General features: G+C 36.4%; 1 protein-coding gene across 4 annotated transcripts in view; it reads right to left on the bottom strand.

Moving 5' to 3' along the window:
• Positions 1–228: 228 nt before the first annotated feature.
• The window catches only part of ctbp2a (C-terminal binding protein 2a), a 61250-nt gene continuing 38071 nt past the window's right edge, over positions 229–23407 (bottom strand). For 2 of the 4 annotated variants that reach the window (XM_067366988.1, XM_067366989.1), the window contains exons 2-9: positions 13479–13633; positions 11261–11405; positions 10532–10738; positions 9746–9960; positions 9503–9633; positions 8472–8599; positions 8006–8120; positions 229–2291 (exon numbers count right to left, since the gene is read on the bottom strand). In XM_067366988.1, coding sequence (XP_067223089.1) covers positions 2111–2291; positions 8006–8120; positions 8472–8599; positions 9503–9633; positions 9746–9960; positions 10532–10738; positions 11261–11405; positions 13479–13633 — 1277 coding nt within the window. In that variant the 3' untranslated portion in view covers positions 229–2110. Of the gene's footprint in view, positions 2292–4502; positions 4577–8005; positions 8121–8471; positions 8600–9502; positions 9634–9745; positions 9961–10531; positions 10739–11260; positions 11406–13478; positions 13634–23407 lie in introns of all 4 variants that reach the window. The other 2 variants (XM_067366990.1, XM_067366991.1) reach the window with 2 other exon arrangements.

Below are 23407 nucleotides of genomic sequence, written 5' to 3'. Positions count from 1 at the left end.
TGTCCAAAGTCCTGTCATATTTGAATGACACACCCACAGTATCAACACTAGGCAAATAATAGAGTAAAAACAAGTGAAAGCAAAGCAACGGCATATCAGCAAAACAAGATAGAGATTAATGATAACAGAATATTGCAAAATGATGAGTCGTAATTTACAGAAAACATACAAAACATGCCCATTTTATTGTCAGATGATATCAGAACGTCACATTTTCATGGTCTTGCATCAAAGTGTTGCTTCAATAAAAAATTATTTGCAATACATATTAACTGATTTATATAGTTTATATTTTCATGAAACCACTGGCTTTGATATTTTGCGTTTTAATGCAATGATATTTTATTTATTTGGGGGGGGATCTCATTTTTTGGTAAAGAAATAATGACAGGGAAACTTTATTTTTAACAAATAAACTATTATATTATATTATAGCTATTATAAGACCCCCCAAAATCCTAGTGTGATTTGTGAAGTTTGTTGTGATTTGTTATTTTTGCAAAATTATAGTTTCCCTGTTATTATTTCTTTACTAAAAATAAGCATATAAATATAATGCATACATATTTTCACTGTATCAACCACCATATTAACCCAAAGCCACAGCGACCCCTTCTGGCCTTACAGAAACATGCAGGGGCATCTGAAGGTCACTGCACAGCAGGTGTTGCAAATCCTGTCTGACCTTCATAAATGTGTGTGTAAAGTGAGACAAACACACAAGCACAGTATAGAAAGTCAGAACGGTAGTTTTTATTTGAACTGTACTGTATGCTAAACGTTCACCTCGGTACAATAAACAAATACAAATACTCACACTAAAAACCAAACCTACAGTTCTGGAACCAACATGACTGGAGTTGGCCGAGGACCTCAGAATATTGCATACAAACAACATAATGAGCTCAGAACAGTGCGCTTCCACATAAAGAACCCAAAAAACAAAACAAAAAAACAAACAAAAAAAAAGAACAGGGAGAGGATCACAGGAAAGTATGGTTACAAAAACATTAAACTAGACAATACAAATCTAATTTAACTGCCATACATTCAACACCAAAAACGCACTGGATGTCAGATCTATAAAAATACCTCGGGTAGGCGGATAGGCTGATGGGAAGGAGCGAGTATTTAGACAGGGCTGTCGTGTGTTTTGGAGTAGCCGGAAAATGTTCTTCCTGAGACAGGGGCGGTTTTTCACTCCAGTCCCTTTTCTGTGTGAGCTGCCATCTATTTTTTGAGTTTTACAGAACTCATAGCAAACACAAAATCAAAATTATGTTCCTCATGGTGACTTTCACTCAAATCCAGATTGCTATTTTTAGAAAGTGACATTTAAAGTCCTGAAAAAAAAAAAAAAAATTAATCTAAATTAATTAATATATATATATATATAATCAGTAAAACAGTGTGCTTTTGGGTCTTAAAAAGGGGTGATTTCTGAGCTGGTGCTTGTTAAATTTGTGCAATTCTGTAAACAAGAGGTCAGCTACTCAAAATGTTGTGGAAAAAAAAGCTAATAATTACATTATCATCTTTATTTTTGCTCAAGAACAGCCTTTTACCTCTCTGTTCTCTTAATAGATACACTGTATATATATTTTTTTCATTATCAAGCACTTTTAACACTGAAACAAAGACAAGCACTAATTCTGTGGATGTAAAGATAGAAACGATGTTGAAACGTATAACTGAATAACTGCGTTGAGTTCTGTTACATGCCCAAATAAGGTGAGGAGGAAGAAGAGAAGTGCGTGACATGATATCTGTCAATGTTTCAAACTGGTGCATGAGGAAAGAGGCGTGGCCATTGTCATGCCACACCTCCTGACAAGAAAGCACCGCCCACCTGCAGTAGAACAGGTGTAAATGATGTCCTCCCCTCACAAAAACAACAGAAACAAAACCACCGAACTTCCTGGGTTAAAACGTAAATGAACAGAAAAACTGAAGACAGTGGAGAGACGTCTGTGAAGCATGTCTCCGGTGCAGCTAGCGGCAGCTGATTGCTTTTTCACCCGTTCACTGTCTCTTAGTCTCTTAGATTTGCTGAATGATTGAACGCTGCTGTTTATTGGTCAGTGGTCACGCGCGTGTGTAGTCACCGTGGTTATGACTTGGCGAGGTGTTCTCTATGGTCGTTGTGTTTGAGGAGCTGGGTGGGGGAAGGGGCGAGGCTGGGCTGGGTGCCCGGCGGCAGGGGGTGGGCACTGGGCACCCCGCCAGGCATCATGCCCTCCATTTGACCACCCATGCCACCAGGAGAGACACCCACTGCACCAGGGGGGAACCTGGAGAAAAGACAGAGAAAACAGAGTTACGATGAGGTCATAAGTTTAATGCTACAAAAAAAATTCTTATAGACTCAAAGACAAACTTTATAGTATTTTTTTCACTAGAAGTCAAATGATTGGGATGACATTTGATTGAAATGTTTTTCATGCTAGAAATTGTTTGATATCAAGGCTTCTGCTTAAATGCATAAAATTCATTTTGTAGCCAAAAAAATTAAATAAATAAATTGTTGCCATTTATGAATATACTGTATATGGTCACACTTAATAAGGTCTCATTTGTATCCAGTGTTGGGGGTAACGCATTACAACAAGAGTTATGTAATCAGATTACTTTTTTCAAGTAACTAGTAAAGTAGCATTACTTTTAAATTTACAAGAAAATGCTTTTTCAAATAAGTAACGCAAGTAGTTGTTCTAGATTAAATGTGAGCATGAATTTACTCATTTCACTAACACAAAAACAGATTCAGTATTCCTCAAAATCAATAAAACAGTGAAATGCAATCTCTAAATATTACGCAAACCCGCAATAATTAAATGTTAAATAACACAAACATACTTTATGTATTTAATCTCACTTTATTAACCAATGTCTTTGCTGCTGATGTAATTCAACCATACTAATACGCAAAAATGACTCTAGATAAATCACATTTGTGTTTCATTCTTTTGTTTGTATTACTTAAAAGGTGCTCTAAGTGATCCTGGGTGGAGTAACTTCCTGTTTGAAGTGTTGTCAAACAAAACAGAGGCTAGCTAGACCCTCTATCCTCCTCCTCTTCCTCCCCCTCCCGTCATGAACGCGCATTTAAAATCATTCTTGTCGGTTATTGGCTGGAGCGTGTTTATTATGTTTTGTGGTCCAGGCTGCACCAGTTTGTTTTTATTGCCGTTTTTGGAGCTTGTGGCGACTACAGAGGCCGCGTTTTTTTACAGTGTGTTCAGGGGACAGGCAGCTAGCGGATAGTGAGGAGATGTTTGCTGTATGTGACAAAAAATGTTTTGGCCTAAAAACGAGTGACATCACTTAGAGCACCTTTAAGTAGGAGTGTTGAACTTTCTTCTCCTGCATCCTATTCTTCTGCAATCCAGAATGGCAGCACAGCTAAAAAGTTTGTTTGAGCTGTGCGCTCTACTGTACAGGTGTAAATTTGCATTTCGTTCAGTCTGAGGGCCTTTACATTTGCGTTTTAAGTAAATGTTGAAATTAACGTTAACTAAGATTAATAAATGCTGTGGAAGTATTTTTTATTCTTAATTAATATTAACTAAAGTAGTTAACTAAATGAAACCTTACTGTAAAGTGTTACCATATATGCAGCTTTGCCATCACAGAAATAAATAACATTTTAAAATTAATTAGGTATTTAAAGCGTAATAATATTTTGCAATACTACTGTTTTTACTGTATTTTTGATCAAATAAATGTAGCCTTGGTGAGCAGAAGAGACTACTTTAAATGTAGCCATTTTACTGATTTAAAATGGCTACCTTTTATAATCACACAATTCTGTTTAAAAAAGCATCCATGGAGAAAATACTTACTTTTGACAATCTCTAAATAGAGATTTTTTTTTCCAGCATGTTAAAAATAACACGGAAGATAACGTCAAGAATTCAATGTATCAATTTAGAAATTGATAAATCAATCATCTAAAAAAAAAAAAATACATTTCTAAACATGAAAATGAATTTATAATCCTTATGTTTGCGTTATTAAAAGGTATTTCTTTATTGAGGTATGCATTTATTCCTTACTTGAAATAAATATAAGGAATTTAAGGAATCTATTCATTTCTTACTTGATTTATTAATTTCTCATGTGATTTACAGAAAGCTCAAATACTTTTTGAGTGGCACAAATAGGCCTCCATACAAAATCACAGTCTAATTAACATAAATGCACACGGAACACAGCAAAATACATGCAGCAACAAATAATACTGTATGAGTAATTAAAATAATTCTAGAACCAATAAAAAAAAAGATATTAAGTACAATTGCTGTTCAACATTTCCATAAATGGGCAGGTATCACATGATAGCATGTTCTACAACACATGAGAATGAGAAATGTAAAAACAAAAGTTGACAAATGCTTGATGTTTCAGACCTCGCTGTTTTGTTCATCAAGTGTCTTTCAGAGATATTTGCGCAGTATCTTGATCTGGCGAAAGCTGTGTAGTAGTACTCTGTGAATATTTACCTGTCATTGTTTAGGTATACATTTTGTCTTGCAGGCCGCCAGGAGAAACGGCTGGTAGCGGTTGGGCCACTCTGCTGAGTGAGAGAAGCAATCAGACTGAGCAACACACATTGTGTGTGTGTTTTTATGTGTGGGTTGGAGAGTTAAATGCATAAAAATGAGGTGTTAGTTTAGGGAATCGTTCAGAAGGGTCCTAGCGGGTAAAGCTAGAGGTGATGCTGTCGATGTTGAGGTTACGTTAATTTATGTGTGCCACAGGGACAGACGGCAGTAACCTTTGAGTCTATTTGCATATTGCGATCTGGGGGGGATCACACTCACTACACAGGGATGAACTAATGAAGCTTGTTTGCATTGCTGAACACAGCCGCTGTACTGGTTGGCTGCTCATACAGTAGAATGTATGAATTTGTTGAGTAATTCATCTCACAGCGAGGAAGGAGTGATCTAGAGTCCAGTGGGAAAAAGAGCAGGGATGGCGATTAGAAGGAATTTAATGATTCTGGTTTTGATTCAGATCTTATTTGACAATTTAGGTTCCTCAGCAATCTGATTAATGACTTAGTACTTTTGTGGCAGTTATTTACCTTTACTATGACTAAACAAAAACACACAAAAAGGTGCAGTAAGCGAATTCTGAAAAATGCTAATGAAAGTGGATCGACCGAGCACCAAAACACACTTGTAGCCAATCAGCAGCAAAGGGGCGTATACAATCATGAGGGGGGAGATGCCTATAGAGACAGAGCGACACGCGTCATAATCTGAAAACCACGCCCACCGGGGAGGCTGCCTCTTTGTCATTTCTGGCTTATAACAAAACACAGAACAATGTCTAAAAGCTGCTATGTGACAAGGTGTACAGCAAACAAGCAAAAAAAAAAAACAGAACTAAGTTTTTAATCAGCTTTCGACCCCAAAGGGGTCACAAAAGGACACAAAAGTGGATACAAAAGTGGCAGTGAGACAGAGCACAATGGGTCATATTACTATAAGAACTATACTGGAGGGGAACGTAATAGCAGATAGGTGAAAAAATTCTTTGACATGGTTAAAAATAATGAATGGGTTTTTTTTTTGGTTTGTTTGTTTAGCATATGTTGTCGCCGATTACGTTCCCCTCCAGTGTAGTTCTTAGAGAGTTGCACTCTGTCTCACTGCCTGTATCCACTTTTGTGTCCTTAAACATTCCTTTTTTGGGGTCGACAGCTTATAAAAACTTAGTTCTGTTTTTTTTTTAGCTTGTTTGCTGTACACCATGTCACATAGCAGCTTTTAGACCTTGTTCTGTGTTTTGTTATAAGTCAGAAATGACAAGCAGGCAGCATCACGCTATGCAAAATGAATGAACACGGTTGTATTGTCCCCCCCCCCCTGGTGAGGGCGTGGCCTAAATGAGCTCTGTATCTATGTTGAATACAGTGTTTGTGAATTTGAGGGCGGAGCTATCAAGATAGGGGTGTGTTCCTTTTGAGTTTTGGTGATTTCAAATATCAACAGCATTTCTCAGAAATCGCTTACAGCACCTTTAATTTTTCGTAACATATTTTGATGTTTTTAATGGCATAAATGATATTTATTATTTATTAAACTATTACCATTTCCATTGCTATTTATTATTACACTTTTTACTAAACTCTTCTAGAAAATACTTTAAAATTTTATTTAAAAAGTAATATTTATTATACCATTTATTAAACCATTACTAACAATTTAAATATTATAATCAAAATGCATTATTTATTAACAAATAATATATATATATATATATATATATATATATATATATATATTTATATTATTTATTAACAAATAATATATATATATATATATATATATATATATATATATATATATATATATATAAACAGTGAATATAAACTATCACTATTTAGTATTATACTATTTATTAAACAATTTTGTGAATCTAGCTCATAAATATTGCTAAATTATATTATATTTATACTGAAAATGAGAAAAAAACGATTTGCCAATGTGGTCCAACTTAATTCAACAAATATTCTTGATGTCTTAATATCACATGCAGTTTTACTTTTAAGTATATCTATAGTTTTAAGAATGTTTGGATATTTAAAAAAATTAAAAGCAGTGATGGCGCTTAGAAGGAATTAAATAAAAATAAACAATTCTAAAATCTTAATAAAAATAAACTTAATTCAAGATATGATCTTGACATCTTAATATCACATGCAGTTTTACTTCTAAGTATATTTATACTGCTTTAAGAATGGTTAGATATTTAAAAAAAAAATAAGAGCAGGGATGGCGCTTGGAAGGAATTTAATGATTCAGGTTTTGATTCAGATTTTATTTGACAAAAAAAAAATATGTAAGAAATCTGTTTTACTTTTTTACTTTAAAAAAAAAAAAAGTTAATTATATTCAAATTATTTTTGAGACTTCAAGATTAATAGAACTGAATGCAATGAAAATCATTTGGGTCCAGTTCTAAATGAAAACCAGTTCTCATTTCTCAATACTAAAAGGCCGCATTTACACTGCATGGTTCAAGTGACCCAATTCTGATTTTTTCTCCCCATGTGGCGCAGATCGGATATGACCCCAGCCTCAAACGTCTAAGCAGGAAAAAAGCACATGGATTCCAATATTCTCAGATCGGTTTCAGGCCTCCTTCACATGTGGAAATAAATCTGATTTGAATCTGATATCTGATATCGGATACATGCGCCTGCTGTGTAAGCGGACAGATCAGATATTCCCGTCAATGCGAGTTGTACATCATTGAAAAAAGTTTTTTTTTTTTAAACATTTCGTGGTACAGATATATCTATAACAAATGAAACATATCTAGTTGACTAGCGGAGTATTAATTTCATTTGTTTGTATTAAATAAAAGGAGATCTGGCATTGAAATCAGGCTTGGTATTCGTTGCCGCTGTTTTCAGTGACGGTGGCCCGTGCACAGATGTGCGCTTCAGTCAAGTTGTGGAAACTCCCTGTTCCAGTAAAACCACAAAATAAAATGCACACAAACATGTCCCTACCCTTGATATACTATCACTGAGGTGGATTCGAACCCAGAACCTCTGACATGCTTAACAAAAGTTCTACCACCTGACTATTATTCCTCTCCCACACATGCCGCGGATCTGTGTATATAATCACTGTCGTGAAGAATTTGTACTATATAGTTATTTTGATGTAAGGATGAAACTATTGCATTAAAAATGTTTCTATGAATTCCATGTCAATAAATTAAATTTCTTGATATCATAATGCTATTTTTTGTTCATTTCGCCAAGTGTAGTGTAAATGCAGATATCGCATATGGGTCACTTTTAAAAGAAGAAAGCAGGTCGTCAAAAATAAATAAATCGGAAATTGGCCAACAAGACCTGCAGTGCAAATGCGGCCGAAATGAGGGTGTTTGAGATGGTAGCAAACTCAAGGGTTAGTATGATATGACAGGTAATGCAATGAAATAATAGGTGGAGTTCTGTGGATAAAATCTCTTTTCTCACCTGTAAGCTCCGCCGTTGATCTCCGGATGTACCTGCTGCTCCATCACCCCCCATGGCGCCGTAGTAACAAAAAACTCTTTGTTGACACAGTTTCTGAGACTGTCTGGAATACGACCTGAAAACCAGAACAAACCCGAGACATGACAACTGACGTACAATAGAACGGATGAAAGAGAATTTATCTAAAGAACTAGATTTACATTCCCTGAAGGAAATATCAGTGCTTGCTAGGCAGCAAAAGAATAATGTTTGAGGTAAAATGACAGTTTGAAAAGTTGTGTTATATAGGAGCAAGAGATAGGAGCAATAAATCAGGACTCCCTCTTCACAGTTCACAAACCATGCAGTTAACCGTAATTAACCATGTAACCCTTTGATAATCACAATTTCGTATGCTTTGATATCATCAGCAGCACATTTTGAATGGAAAACATTCTAAAAATTAAGTCAATGGGACCTTGCATACCAGTGATGGCCCTGCGGATCTCAGTGGCCGCGGCCTCTCTCATCTCTAGTGAGGCCTGCTCACTGTACCACGCTGTGTGAGGGGTGCAGATCAGATTGGGCGCATCTTTCAGAGGACCCTGAGTAAAACTGAGAGAAAACCAGAGCATAAGGGAGACAGAATGAAACTATATCCCAATTTGCATACTTTTAGTACACATTGAAAGTACGTACTTCGCTGGTGATGTAACAGTGCATAAACTACTGAAAAATGTATTTTAGTTTAAAACAGTTTTCTATTTTATTATATTACATTTTAGAATTTATTCCTGTGATGCAAAGCTGAATTTTCAGCATCATTACTCCAGTCTTCAGTGTCACATGATCCTTCAGAAATCATTCTAATATGATGATTTGCTGCTCAAGAAACATTTCATATTATTATCAGTGTAACAAATAGTTGTTTTTTCAGGATTTTTTGGATGAATAAGAGGTTCAAAAGAACACCATTTATTTAAAATAGATTTTTTTTGTAACATTATAAATTACTTTAACTGTCATTTTTAAATAATTGAATGCATCCCTGCTGAATAAAAGCCTTAGTTTTTTGTTTTTGTTTTTTTTTGAAGTATTATTCCCAAAAGCAAACTTTTGAATGATCACTTTTGAGAACGTAGTAACATAATATGAACTAAATTAATTACCTTAAAATTAATAATTACTTAAATTTGGATACATTGCAATATATTGTGAGAATAATACAATAATACAAGCAAAATAAATAAATCCAGGGGAAGAAATCATACATAAGTGCTACCATAATAACAAATTTCCGTTATGTTCTAGAATAGTAAAATCCCAGAGCAGAAAATGCTGAAATAATACACCACTCAATGTACTATAATCTGGGATGCACTAATCCTAGTTTTGCATATTATATAGAAGTAAATTTGGGTGAAGCTGAAGAGATGTTTTGAGTAACATCTATTATCTCAAGACAAACTTTGATGTACAGCAACATGGAGATAATTACTACATCATTACAAACGTTACCTGAAAGGTTCAGACTCGTGAACGTCCAGGGCGGCCCCCCGTATCCTGCCCTCTTTCAGAGCCTGTGCCAGGGCTTTTTCATCAACCAGACCCCCTCGTGCTGTGTTGACAAGGAACGCTCCCTGTCGCATCTAACAAAACATGATACATGATATACACGAAGTCCTCAAAGTCAAGCCACAGACACTAGATGGCGCTCATGATAACAGGATGCAATTAATGGACTGTTTGTGTGTAGTCTACCTGTTTGATGGTGAAATCGTTAATGAGGTGGTGATTGTGTTCGTTTAGGTTGCAGTGGAGAGACACACAGTCGCTCTGGTACAGGAGGTCCTGTAAGGTGTAAACTCTCTGGACGCCCAACGATCGCTCTAAACCGTCTTGCAGGTATGGGTCATAGAAGATCACATTGAAGCCAAACGCTTTTGCTCGAACAGCCACTGCCTGTCCTGATCGGCCTATAACGCAAATATGCATAAAAATATAAACAAACAAACCCATCCAGCAGAAATGACTTTAGGTTTTTTTTTATATAACATGTATGACAACTACTGTATGGTGCTTTTCTGTCATTCTTGGAGCTTAAACTCATCACCACTGACTTTAGTTATATGAAAACAAAAATTATACGTGGATGACTTGACGTTTGAACTCATTTGAACCATTCCTTCAAATGTTCCTGTAATATTTAATATGTAAATATCATATTTTATACATGTACACTACCAGTCAAATGTCTGGAGACACTCAATTTAACTTTGTTTTAAATGATTTTTTAGTTAAATGCTTTAGTCTTATAAGCCTTAGGGTTAGATTGTATTTTTAATGATTTTTATTCACTGCATGTTTTAATCACTACATAATTCTTATATTCCATTTGTGATTATTTTGTGAAAATGTAACTATAACTTAATTTCATAGCTTTTATTAATGACATAAACAAACATTATTATATTATGTGAAGCTTAACACAATTGCATAAAATTATCATGTGTGTTGATGAAGTGTTTTTCTGTCTCTGTCTCTCACCAAAGCCAATAAGTCCAAGTGTTTCCCCTCTGATGCGGGCGGCCCCTGACGCCACCTCTCGGATCTGCTCCACACTCTGGACCCGTGTGCCCTCTCGCATGGCCTGGTACAGCCAGGTGTTCCTCCTGTACAGGTTAAGGATGTGGCAAAGCGTCGAGTCTGCCGTCTCTTCCACGGCAGCTGATGGAATATTACACACTGCAATACCTGTAGACAATCACAGATGCTCTGTCTGATTCACAGAAGTTAAGGAACATGAAATGATTCTCATTTACATATCAGAACATTCAATAAACAAGGCAAGGCCTCAGGTCCATTCATGCTGGCAGTCAACCCTGATTGTGTCTTCTATCCATTTATGGATTTGACCTGTAAGTTCATCCAGCCTTCATTATAAGGAGAAATGGAGATCATTTTCTATCCTCCTTCTTTAATTCTAACCATATAAACGGTCTGTCCCAGAGGAACAATTAGCCCTCCTCTATCTTCTTGCATCTCTGACAGATTTCTCATCGCTGTTTGGCTCAAACTTTCAAACATCCAACATTTCCTCACTACATGCAGAGTACTTTGATTTTCTGAACAAAGATTGAACCTAGTTTCTCAGCTGAGCAGTATTTGATGTCAGTAGTATGTTCTCTGTGAAATCTTAGTCTACAAATGTCTCTATTATGACCAAAAATCATGAGCAGGAAACATGTCTTAGCATTTGTCACCCGATGCTCTTACCCATCTCTCCAGCTGCTTTAATGTCAATATTGTCATATCCACTACCAATGCGGATTATGATTCGAAGGGCTTTAAATTTCTCCAGATCTTCTCTGGTCAGAGTGATGGTGTGGTACATCATTGCCCCCACCGCCTCATTCAACACCTGCAACAGACACATTTATACCACACTATAAATATCAGGGCACAAAAATGTGGGATGTTCATTAAGGACACATAAATCATTTCTTTGTAACATGCTGGGAGGAGTATGCGGATGTACTGCATTTCTCATGATGAGTTTGCCATGTTCATGTTCATTTAATGCATTCCCTTCCAATTTGATAATTTTATGTTTTTTAATCTGTACAAATTCATAATTTTGAATCAAATAGCAGTGAAACATGTCATGCAGCGTATATGCAGCATTAGTGGGTCTGATAATTGGGTCACTATAAAATGAATCACAGCCTGTGTGTTTGTATGAACCAGTATTTCTAGCAGAATTAGATTTTTTTTTTTTTAGTATGTACAGTATGCATGCATACTAAACAAAAGCATATTTTATGTAACATATTTGAATGTTCTTTTCATCTTTGACTGCACGTTGCTATATAAACATCCAGTCAGTGAGTGAGTGAGTCAGTTAGTAACAGATTCACCAAGTAATATGTTGACTGATCCAAACTAATTTAATAGCTTGTGCATTTCTGGGTCTTCTTTGATTCATTTATTAAAAGAACTGGTTCATAGAAGTTTGTGAGCCAGAGTACAGTGGTTGTTGTATTTGTTACTGCATGCAGCCAGTAAAAACAAAGCAATAAGACTTGTCATATTTGTTACATATTTATTGTCAGATTTAAACTTCTGCAGCAAAAAAAAGTAATTTGAGTGAATTTCCACAAACAAGTTCAAACTATTTTAGGTGAACCAATTCAAAATTTATGAATTCAAATAACTCAATTTATGAGTGTCAGCACTCATAAGTATTAATTTTTCATATATTAAAATAAAGTAGGTACAGGTAAAATTGCTGTTTACTGTTATATTTGTGCAAAAAGGATGGATGGATGGATGGATGGATGGATGGATGGATGGATGGATGGATGGATGGATGGATGGATGGATGGATGGATGGATGGATGGATGGATGGATGGATGGATGGATGGTTGGTTGGTTGGTTGAAAGGAATGTTGGAAAGAAGGAAGAAAGGAAGGAAGGAAGGAAGGACGGACAGAATGTTGAAAAGAAGAAAGGTTTAAAGGAATGTTGGATGGAAGGTTGGAAAAAAGGAAGGAATGTTGGAAAGTAAGTAAGCAAGGAAGGAAGTAAGCCAGGAAGGAAGGAATGGTGAAAGGAAGGGGGGAAGGATGGACAGAATGTTGAAAAGAAGGAAGCAAGGAAGGACGGACGGAATGTTGAAAAGAAGGAAGGAATGTTGCAAAGTAAGCAAGGAAGGAAGGAAAGAAGGAAGGATGGACAGAATGTTGAAAACAAGGAAGAAAAAAAGGATGGACAGAATGTTGAAAAGAAGGAAGGAATGGAATGAATGTTGAAAAGAAGGAAGGATGGATGGAATTTTGGAAGGATGGATGGATGGAATGGTGAAAGGAAGGAAGGTTGGAAAAAAGGAAGGAAGGAAGGAAGGAAGGTTGGAAAAAAGGAAGGAAGGAAGGAAGGACGGACTGGTGAAAGGAAGGACGGACGGACTGGTGAAAGAAAGGAAGGAAGGAAGGACGGACGGACGGACAGAATGTTGAAAAGAAGAAAAGTTGAAAGGAATGTTGGAAGGAAGTAAGGAAGGAAGGAAGGACGGATGGAATGTTGAAAAGAAGGAAGGAATGTTGCAAAGTAAGCAAGGAAGGAAGGAAAGAAGGAAGGATGGACAGAATGTTGAAAACAAGGAAGGAAGGATGGATGGAATTTTGAAAGGAAGGAAGGAAGGATGGACGGAATGGTGAAAGGAAGGAAGGTTGGAAGGAAGGAAGGTGGGAAAGAAGGAAGGAAGGAAGGACGGACAGACTAGTGAAAGGAAAGAAGGAAGGAATTTTGGAAGGAAGGAAGGAAAGAAAGAAGGAAGGCAGTTTGAAAGGAAGGAAGGAAAGAATATTACAGGTCCTAGTCCTGAGGTATTTAATTTTTTAATAAAATTAAATTGCTGATTCAATTTAACTCAACTAAAACAACATTTTTGCTGGAGTGCCAGTGATTCAGGAAAAAACAATAGTGCAAACAGACCTTCTCATGGATTTCTTGTGTTGACTGTGCATCACAGAACGCCACAGTGGCCAAATCCTTCAGGATGGGCATCTCTACAGTACAGTCCCTCCCGTCCAACAGAGCGACCAGCGGCCGAGGATGCATCGGACCGTTCATGATTTGCGGCCTTATACCTGCAAAGACAGAGAGAAACGTGAACTTCCCATTCGCCCCCCTGCCATGTGTCTTGTTGTCATGGAGATTGCAGCATTTGGGCAGAGTTATGAATACATTTTATTTAATAGCCTTTGGGGGAAACATCTTGCTCTCTTGTTTCTCTCTTTTCACTCTCCACCATCTATTTAAAAAGGACTTCAAATGAGAATTATTTACCATGGTATTATTAAAAAATAATTGTGTGGGAGATGTTAAGGCAGCGTTGTGTCTCTCCGAGGGAAACGGAATGGATGCGAGAGATCAGGGATTTGGCACGCTTTAAATGAGCAGTGGACACATCAAACAGAAACACAAATGACATGGTGGAGCGATCACTACATCAGAGCGGGAGAAATCAGCGGGGGAAGGACAGACGATGGGGCTCTCAGACACACACACACACACACACACACATCCCTTCATGTAGGTGCTCGACCAATCAATATTCACAAAACTGTGCGCCCACTGTTCATTTTCCAACCCATAAACAATTTCAGATTTCAGACAGCCTGCTCTAAAAGCTTTTTTGGACAAGAACAGCAAAGACAAACTTAAACTCTGTGATTTTTAAACAAACAGAGTCCGAGCCTAGCAGTACACGTCCATTATCCAATCAGAGGCCAGCAGGGGAATTATCCAATCAGAGAGCAGCAAGGAAAATCTCGGCCCTGTCCTTCAGCGATTCTCCGCAGGCATCTCCACATTAACTCTGATCACAGTGCACAAAAGATCCTGAAAAAACATTGATTTTAGAGATGTGAGGCTTTTTATTTTATTCGCTATCTTTGTAGTTTTCTCCCAGCAGGGATTACTCTCCTAAAAAATGAAAATCTTTTACATACCCTCATGTTGTTTCAAAACCCATACGACTTTCTCTCCCCCTTGGAACACAGTAATATTTCTAAGAATTTTCACACCGTTTTTTCATACAATGTAAGCTTATGGTGACCAGTGACCATCAAGCTGCAAAAAAAAAAGAAAAAAAAAAAAGACAAAAGCACCATAAAAAGTAGTTCATATGGTTCACGTGCACAGTCTTCTGTACCATATGACAGATTTGTGTGAGGAACATTCCAAAATATAAGACACTGAAAATAATCTCTCCTTCCGCCAAAGCTTTTAAATCTAATTTGCGATTATATGCACTTTTAAATATGGTGCATCATACATGTGATAATGTAAAGAATGAATTTCTTACTCTGTATTTTTGTATTCCATTACAAATATCTAAACATTTTTTGCTTAAAACAAGAAAAATAGGAATAGGATAGGGATAGGAAAAATAATCTAGTTCTCTCTTGGAAATTAGTTTATTTTTCTTACCCCACCAGCTAGGGTGTAACAATATATCATGTGACAATATATTGCAATACAAAAATACAACAATATTTATCATGGATAGTGACAATCTGTATTGTGTATAGTTCACCTAAAATGAAAATTACTGTGTAAAATTTTTTTACAGAGTTTTAGTGTCAGTTCTTCATTAAACTACTATATATAATGTTGAATATAATGTATAATAATGCAATGGGGGAATTTTTGTGGGTCCTGATAATGCCAAATGTCTTATGTTACCAGGCCTACATATCAAGTCAATGACAGAGTGCAAGAATATTAATATTTTTATTAATTTTCAGCTTCAGAATCATGAATATTTTTTTTCTGGTATCAACACCGTCCTGTGCATTGGGTTACCAGCACCACGTCCAAGCCTGTTCCTTTCCACCCCCAATGTAAGACCAAATTTAGCATTTTAATTTATTGACAGTACATTTTTTGTTAACTTTTTACCATATGTCTTGAAATATTGCAATAGAATCGTATCATGAGTTCAGTATCGTGATATGTATCGAATCGTGACATGATGGTATCGTTACATCCCTACCACCAGCATATTTCTTGTTCTGTCATGACAACTCTCTGAGTGTTTGGTATGGTAATGGGTATGACAATGTAGATATGTTTGGTCTTGGCGGAATAGATCTGCTACGCTGCTGCTGCTGCAGAGCAAGTACGGGACTTGCTACTGCCAATACATACACGACACGCTGCTGTGAGCAAGTAAGACATGCTGCTGCTGCACAATATAGCGTACATGAATAACCGTAGCAGATCTATACAGGTGGAGCTGGGGAAGGTGGAGGGTTTCTGAAGCACGCTGCGCTGCTAAGCAAATGCTAACTCGTGTATTTAAAGATTAAGCACGCAGCTCATTGGCTACTAATACAGCAGGAACCAATCATCTGTGACCTATAGATAATGATGTGGTTATAAGTAGGTTAGTTAAAGGACCTATTAGCCTGCCCACTAGAGTTTCATGCCAGAATTTTGTATTTTTAAGAATAAACTCACTTAATTCAAATTTTGCAGAAAACTTTTGCTTCTCACGTAACCATTTCTTGATTTAAGCATGTTTAGATATTTTTACTGGAAAATAAGACAGAAATACGACAAAATATATTTTTTTTTTGCAGCAAACAATGATGAACCCCATTGGTTCTTGCAAGTCATGTGACCAATCATGATGCGGAAATTATAAAATACATTTAAAATCTACAGAGGAAGGGAACGAAAAATAATTTCAGTGTGCTCCTCACACAAAGGTATTGTAATAAATGTAAATATTTACTATTAGTAAAGACCATATTTATGGTGCTTTTTGTCTTTTTTTTTTTTTTTTTTGAGAAGTATAATGGTGAACAGAAGAAATAAAAAAAAAGTTTGTAACATCACAAAGGTGAACAAATAACTACAGAATTTGTAGTTCTGGGTGAATTATCACTTCAATGTATGTGAAACTTATGAGAGCGAGAGCGAGCGAATGAGAAGAGAAATGTAATACTCTCTTTGAAATCCCATGAACAATAAAAGTCTGTAAAAACAAAAGGAAATGAGGAGATTTTTCCATGGAGCTGCGTTGACGTGGATCTGTGCATGTGTGTGTGTGTGTGTGTGTGTGTGTGTTAAATACGGCAGCACGTACATCACACCGTATGTGTGAGTGTCCCCACTTCTTGCTTAGGTGTGCCGCTGTGATTTTAATAAGTGCTTGTGTCTCGTGTGTGTGTGTGTGTGTGTGTGTGTGTGTGTGTGTGTGTGTGTGTGTGTGTGTGTGTGTGTGTGTGTGTGTGTGTGTGTGTGTGTGTGTGTGTGTGTGTGTGTGACAAGCAATCTTGGATAAAAAAAAAAAGCTGGCAGCCAAGTGCCTCACCTCACTGTCAACTGCTGCTTGTGGTTACCAAGCAACCTCATCTTTCACCGTCACACAAACACACACACACACACACACACACACACACACACACACACACACACACACACACACACACACACACACACACACACACACACACACACACACACACGAGACACAAACACATGCAAAAACAAAACAAAACAAAATAAAAAAATCATTCTGAAATGGACACTTTTTGCTCCAAAGCTAATAGACACTTGCAGGAAAACAGTTAAGATGGTCAGATCACTGAATGACCATCCAGGACCTGAAATAAACCAGGTGCATGAGTGTCTAATAAGAGTGTATCTGTGCTGCGTCACTTTTTCTTCTCTCTCCACCCCTCCTGATCTATTAGCCAGGGATTTGGTTGCCAAACAAACACACACACACACACACTAATGCAAAGGAGTCAGGAGCACAATACATTGTGTGTGTTTGCACACACAAGCCGAACTAGTTTGCAGATGTGTCACAGACAGCAGCCAAGACATGCGCTTGTGACACCACTGAAAAGCACGAACCGTGCACACACACACACACATACACACACACACACAAACACACACACTTTAGCTTTTGGCCAATTTCGGAAACATGCGTCTTGCCTGGAAAATGCTGCCTCCACATTCCTCCCATGAAGAGCAGCCCAAAAAACAGGGGAGAAAAAAAATGGAGGGAGGTGGCAGAGAAAAAGCGTTCTCCTGTGATTGTGTCCTGGGGGTATCCCTCCTCTCGCTGTCTGTCTGTCGCTCGCTTGCTCACTCCCCCATATGTGGGTAAGCGGAGATATCTGCTCTTCTTCGGTCAGGAACGGAAGCGTTCAGAGATGGAAAGAAGAGCCTGTTGTTTTCATTCCTCGTTCTAGCCTCTCACTCTCGGTTTGTCCATCTTGATTGCCTTTTTCATCCCCCCTCTCGTTTCATTTTAGAACAAACCTCTCAAGGTTAAAAAGGAGAGGAATAATTACGCCTGGCCGAGTCGAGGAGAGTCACGGAAAGCGGGAGAGGGTCAAAAATTCCCACACGAGTGCCAGTGCAAACGAGTTGTGCCGCTCCACTCCTCACGCTTCCAATCACTCCCCCTTCTGTTGCTCTTTTTTTCGACCCACTCCTTTTTTTTTTCTCAACCACACTCCCTCGCTCTCAAATTTATGATTTGGAGACCACTGTGGTTAGAGACTGCCAGCCTCTCCCTTCCACTCAAATCTCTCCGCCTGCCTTTCTTTCTTTTATTTTCTCTAGCTCTTTCTACCTCTCTTTTATTCACCCTCCCTCTATGCTTGAAAATTAGTCACTTTTTTGTTAAAATGGTATTTATTTGGCTTATGTAATGAGAAAAGTGTGTGTGTGTGTGTGTGTGTGCGTGTGTGTGTGTGTGTGTGTGTGAGTGTGTGTGTGTGTGTGTGTGACACATCAGGACACAAATTTGTATAATGACATGGGTATGACATAGGTATTACAAGGAGAGGGTGACTTATGAGGACATCACCCCATGTCCCCATTTTTCAAAAGGCTTATAAATCATACAGAATTAGTTTTTTGGAGAAAGTAAAAATGTGCACAGTTTTCTGTGGTGGGTAGTTTTAGGTGTAGGGGGATAGAAAATATGGTTTGTACAGCATAAAAACCATTACGCATATGGAATGTCCCCATAATTCACAAACACAAACCTGTGTGTGTGTGTGTGTGTGTGTGTGTGTGTGTGTGTGTGTGTGTGTGTGTGTGTGTGTGAGAGTGAGTGTGAGAGTGAGTGTGAGAGAGAGAGAGAGAGAGAGAGAGAGAGAGAGAGAGAGAGAGAGAGAGAGAAAAGAAAAATAAAGGTTTGAAGAAAAACAAATGAAAAAATAACTGTTAATAAACTAACAAATAAAAGAACAAACGAAAAACAAAAGAACAAATGAAAAGACATAAAATTAATAAAAGACATACATTTGATCAAACTAATTAAAGAATAAACATAATACACAAAAAATGAACAAACAAATAAATGAAAGGGGAATAACTGAAGGAACAAACAAACCAAGATCTGAATGAATGAACGAACGAACTAACTAAGACCCAAATAAAATAACTATAAAAAACATGAACAAACTAATGACCAAACAATGAATGAATGAATGAATGAATGAACGAACAAACAAACAAACAAACAAAGACCCAAACAAAAGCACAGATGAACAAACTAATGACCAAACAATGAATGAATGAACTAACTAAGACCCAAACAAAAGAACAAATGAACAAACGGATGATTAAACAATGAATGAACTAAGACCCAAACAAAAGAACTATAAAAAACATGGACAAACTAATGACCAAACAATGAATAAATGAATGAATGAATAAATGAACAAACAAACAAACACCCAAACAAAAGCACAGATGAACAAACTAATGACCAAACAATGAATGAATGAATTAACTAAGACCCAAACAAAAGAACAAACTATAAAAAACATGAATAAATTAAATGACCAAACAATGAAAAGAATGAAAGAACATCAAATGAACAAACAAATGAAAGAAAAAAATAAATTAAACTTTATTAATGAATTATTTATATAAAAATTAATGAAAGAACAAATAAACCAACAAATGAATGGACTAAGTAGAAAACAAACAACCAAACAAATGAGCAAACTTATTAATGAACATCAACTAAATAAATAAGAATGACTGAAAGGAGAGTTCATTGTATACTGCATACTGCGTTGTGCAGACACAACAAAGATGTGTAGCTGCTCGTGTTGTGTTCAGCAGAGCTGAATGAGTGATTTTAAGCTACTTAAAACCAAATGAACACAGTCACAGTGGCCAATACACGCTGTCCCAAATCACTTAACAGGATTTCCAGTGAAAGTCAAGACATTCGCTACACTTTTCAGAAAATACACACACAGAAAGGAATTTAAGTCTATGGAACAGTCACCACATGAGTGGAGGGTCATATAACACACAGCTGGTCAGAGGAACCAGATCAGCACAATTAGTTTGAGATAACACAATATCAGCCTTACAGGGGACATACCATGGAAAACAGGATTTTCCTTGCACATTTCAAATAAAACAGTATACATAGACATACTATTATATTCTCAAAAAAAAAAAAAAAAAAGCTTCCTCTAGTTAAAACTGAACATTTATGAAAACAAATCTGTAAAAAATGTTGCTTTCAGAAATCATTGTGCTTATGATGAGCTCATTAACATATGACCACTCTCATTTGCATAGCAACACCTATTAGTATTCAGCAACTTACCACACCTTGATGTACAAAAGTGTGAAGTACACCAGTTAGCCAATCATAACAGAGGCAAAAAAAACAAAAAACGCATGTATTCTATGTGGTCCTTTAAAAGGATCCGAGAGAGCGTTGCATGAAAATGGGCGTGAAAATCTAAATTATCACTGCTTTTGGGGCAAGAAACCTTGACTGACCTTATAAGTGGACTTCAGGGGAAAATACAAAAGTATGAATATGGTAAGTCTGCACAATTACTCGAAATAAAACCAAATCACAATATGGCTTAGGGCGATTATCAAAATTTTAAAGGCTACAATTTAATTAAATAAATATAAGTGCTGTGTATTGAAGCTTGACACTGCATTTTAAAAAACTGGCAACTAGCTTCTCAAACTTGTAATAAGAACTTGTAGTAAGCCTTTAGAAGCGGCTGTTATGAACAAAGCTTTATGGTTTAACGTTTTAAAATGAAGACATTAATATAGAATATTAGTATTGTAATTTTACAGTTGTAATGTAAAACAAAAAGTTACTATTTTTTAAATTATATATATATATATATATATATATATATATATATATATATAGATTTTTTTTTTTTTTTTTTTACAGTAAAATATTCCAATTGTAATTTTTCTTATTTTGTTAAATATTTTATTTAATAATAATACTTATTTTTTGATGGTCTTATTAAATTATTATATATGTATATATATAACGTTTTTGGTGAAATTCTGCAGCCCTACAAACAAGCTCAGCACATACATACATCCAATTTTTATCAGAAAAATCAATATAACAGTTTTTTTACCCACATCATACAGTGGCTTCAGCAATACGGCTTTAAATTCTTTCAAATTCTTTTGTAATTTAAGAGAAAAAAATGTCATTTTTGTGCGACAAAAAATTATGTTCAAATAAGTTTTAAACAGTCTTCACGTCTCCCAGCCAAAACTGAGAATGCAATTCGATTTGGCACTGCGGAAATTAATTCCTTCACCTTACATGCGTTATTAAACAATGATGTGAAATCTCTACTATTAATTAAGAGTGATGCGTAAGTAAACCTGGTGTGGTGACCACCAAACGAGAAAACAAAAAGACTTAACAGATAATTAGCACAGTGTTCAATCTTCATTCTCAACCCTCCTGAAGTGAACACACACACAGCAGATGTGATCTCTCTCACTCTGTTTCGTTCCCCAAAATACTTTTTTCCCTCTATTCATTAGTTTCACATTCTCTCGCTCCCTCCTTCTGTTAGTTCTCTATATGACAGGAGCCATCTGGCCTTCTGAACGAGAGATTGGACCAGGGAATGAGAGGTTTACAATGCACACACACACACGCACACACAGCTGTGTTTTGTTATACTAAAGACAGAGGCTCTTTATGAGGTGATAGTGCTTAACATTAGGGAAAGAGTTGCAACAAAAGCACACACACATACTAAAAAAAAAAAAAAAAAAAAAAAAAAAAAAAAAGGAAAACGTGAATGTGAATAATTCACTGATGCAAGTTACTGTCACAAGTTGCTCAAATTTTTAACTCCTTCCCTTCAACCACCAAACTGTTCTGATATGCAACACCTACTTTTCACAATCCAATCAATTCCCAACGGATAAAATCATGACCCACCCAACATTTTTTTTCTTGTTTCATTAGTTAAGACATCACATTATGGAAGCAAAACAGGTTGCAAACATCATTACACAATTACTTGAATAAGTTTCTTTGAGAAGAAAGTCTGTCCTTGCAGGTATATAGAAATTCACACAGCATACAAAGCTTCAGACGATTCTTTCATGTCTTTTTTTCATTCATAGTTTGCATTGAATTAAAGAGCTAAACAATTTCTTGTCCTTCAAACATCTGCATCTGCTTGCGTTATCTGTGTTCATAGAGATCTGCCTCTCCATCTACGAATGAAACTCAATCTCCGTGACCTTTTCATTTTCTCACAATGAATAATTCACTGGGACCTGTTTACTATCTCACATTGTCTAACACATACACACACATATACACACACACACACTACAAATATTGTAAACAAGGATTCTTTTCTGCAGTCAACCACATGTTCTCTCATTCTTTACAAAGACACCCATCTCAACCGCATGGTACAAGTCTCTGTTTCTAAACTCTGTGGTATTATGCAGGACCTGTTCACATTTACAGTATACTTTGCCATCCAAATATTTTCACAGTTCGAACCACAAAAATGACATATTTGAAGCACTGATATAAATGAAGCATTTAATGCTTCAGATCATGATATTAATATTTATTATATTAATAATATTTATACTATAATGTAACATAAAGTAATTTATTATTTAATTTATAAATTTTTATTTAAATTTTAATGTTAAAAATAATATAAATGTCGCGATGCGCACGCAACGCGTCAACGTCCGCCAATGTCCAATTCGCGACCTAATGACTCATTTGAACAGATTCATTTTAATGAATCATGACAACAACTGATCTGTCCACACGGTCTATAATGGATCATTTACTCAAACAACTCTGAAATGAGAACATAAGTGTGCTTACCCCATTTAGCAAGAGTGGTTAGTAAAATTAGCCTTAATAATCCACAATATTTTCAGGTTATTTAAATGACAATGTGTAGTAAATTAGGCCTACCTATAAAATCAGTTAGTTTAGACTGGAGTGAGGTGAAACCAGAACAAAGCAAGTTGTTGTTAGCTAGGTGCATTCAATTGTATATGGTAGAAAATTATATTATTAGTTAGACTTGTGCCGATATTCGGTAATGCGATCAATCGCAATACTGAATATGCACGATATTGTAATCGTCGGCACTTCAGAATACCGTAAATAATAATTTATTATCAATTATTAATTTTTTATAAGGCAATTAAGAATACTTTACCCATCAATCGCATAAAAATGCACAACACCGCTGTATTCTGCGTCAAAAGGACACGCGTTCAGATGTAAACAATCCCAACGTGCACGAGAAGCACATGGCGGAACCAGTGAAGGAGACGAGCTGAATGAAAGTGCGCGTTCACTCTCTGACAGCAGAGGGCGCTGATGGAACAGCAGCGTGCAGCGGTTACCACGGAAACCGTGCAAACAAAGTAACTGCGCTAGTGAAGTTTTTAAAATGCTTCAAACAACCATTAATTTTTTTGTAATCTCAGTGTTGTTCATCACAGCACCAAATACTGAATACTTAAAAAAGACTTAAAAGGATCTTTATTTTCAAACCTGAACATTTTTATATTTTAATCTG

The sequence above is a fragment of the Chanodichthys erythropterus genome, chromosome 18, assembly GCF_024489055.1.
Source record: "Chanodichthys erythropterus isolate Z2021 chromosome 18, ASM2448905v1, whole genome shotgun sequence".
Lineage (NCBI taxonomy): Eukaryota > Metazoa > Chordata > Actinopteri > Cypriniformes > Xenocyprididae > Chanodichthys > Chanodichthys erythropterus.
This window is presented reverse-complemented; position numbering and strand designations above follow the sequence as displayed.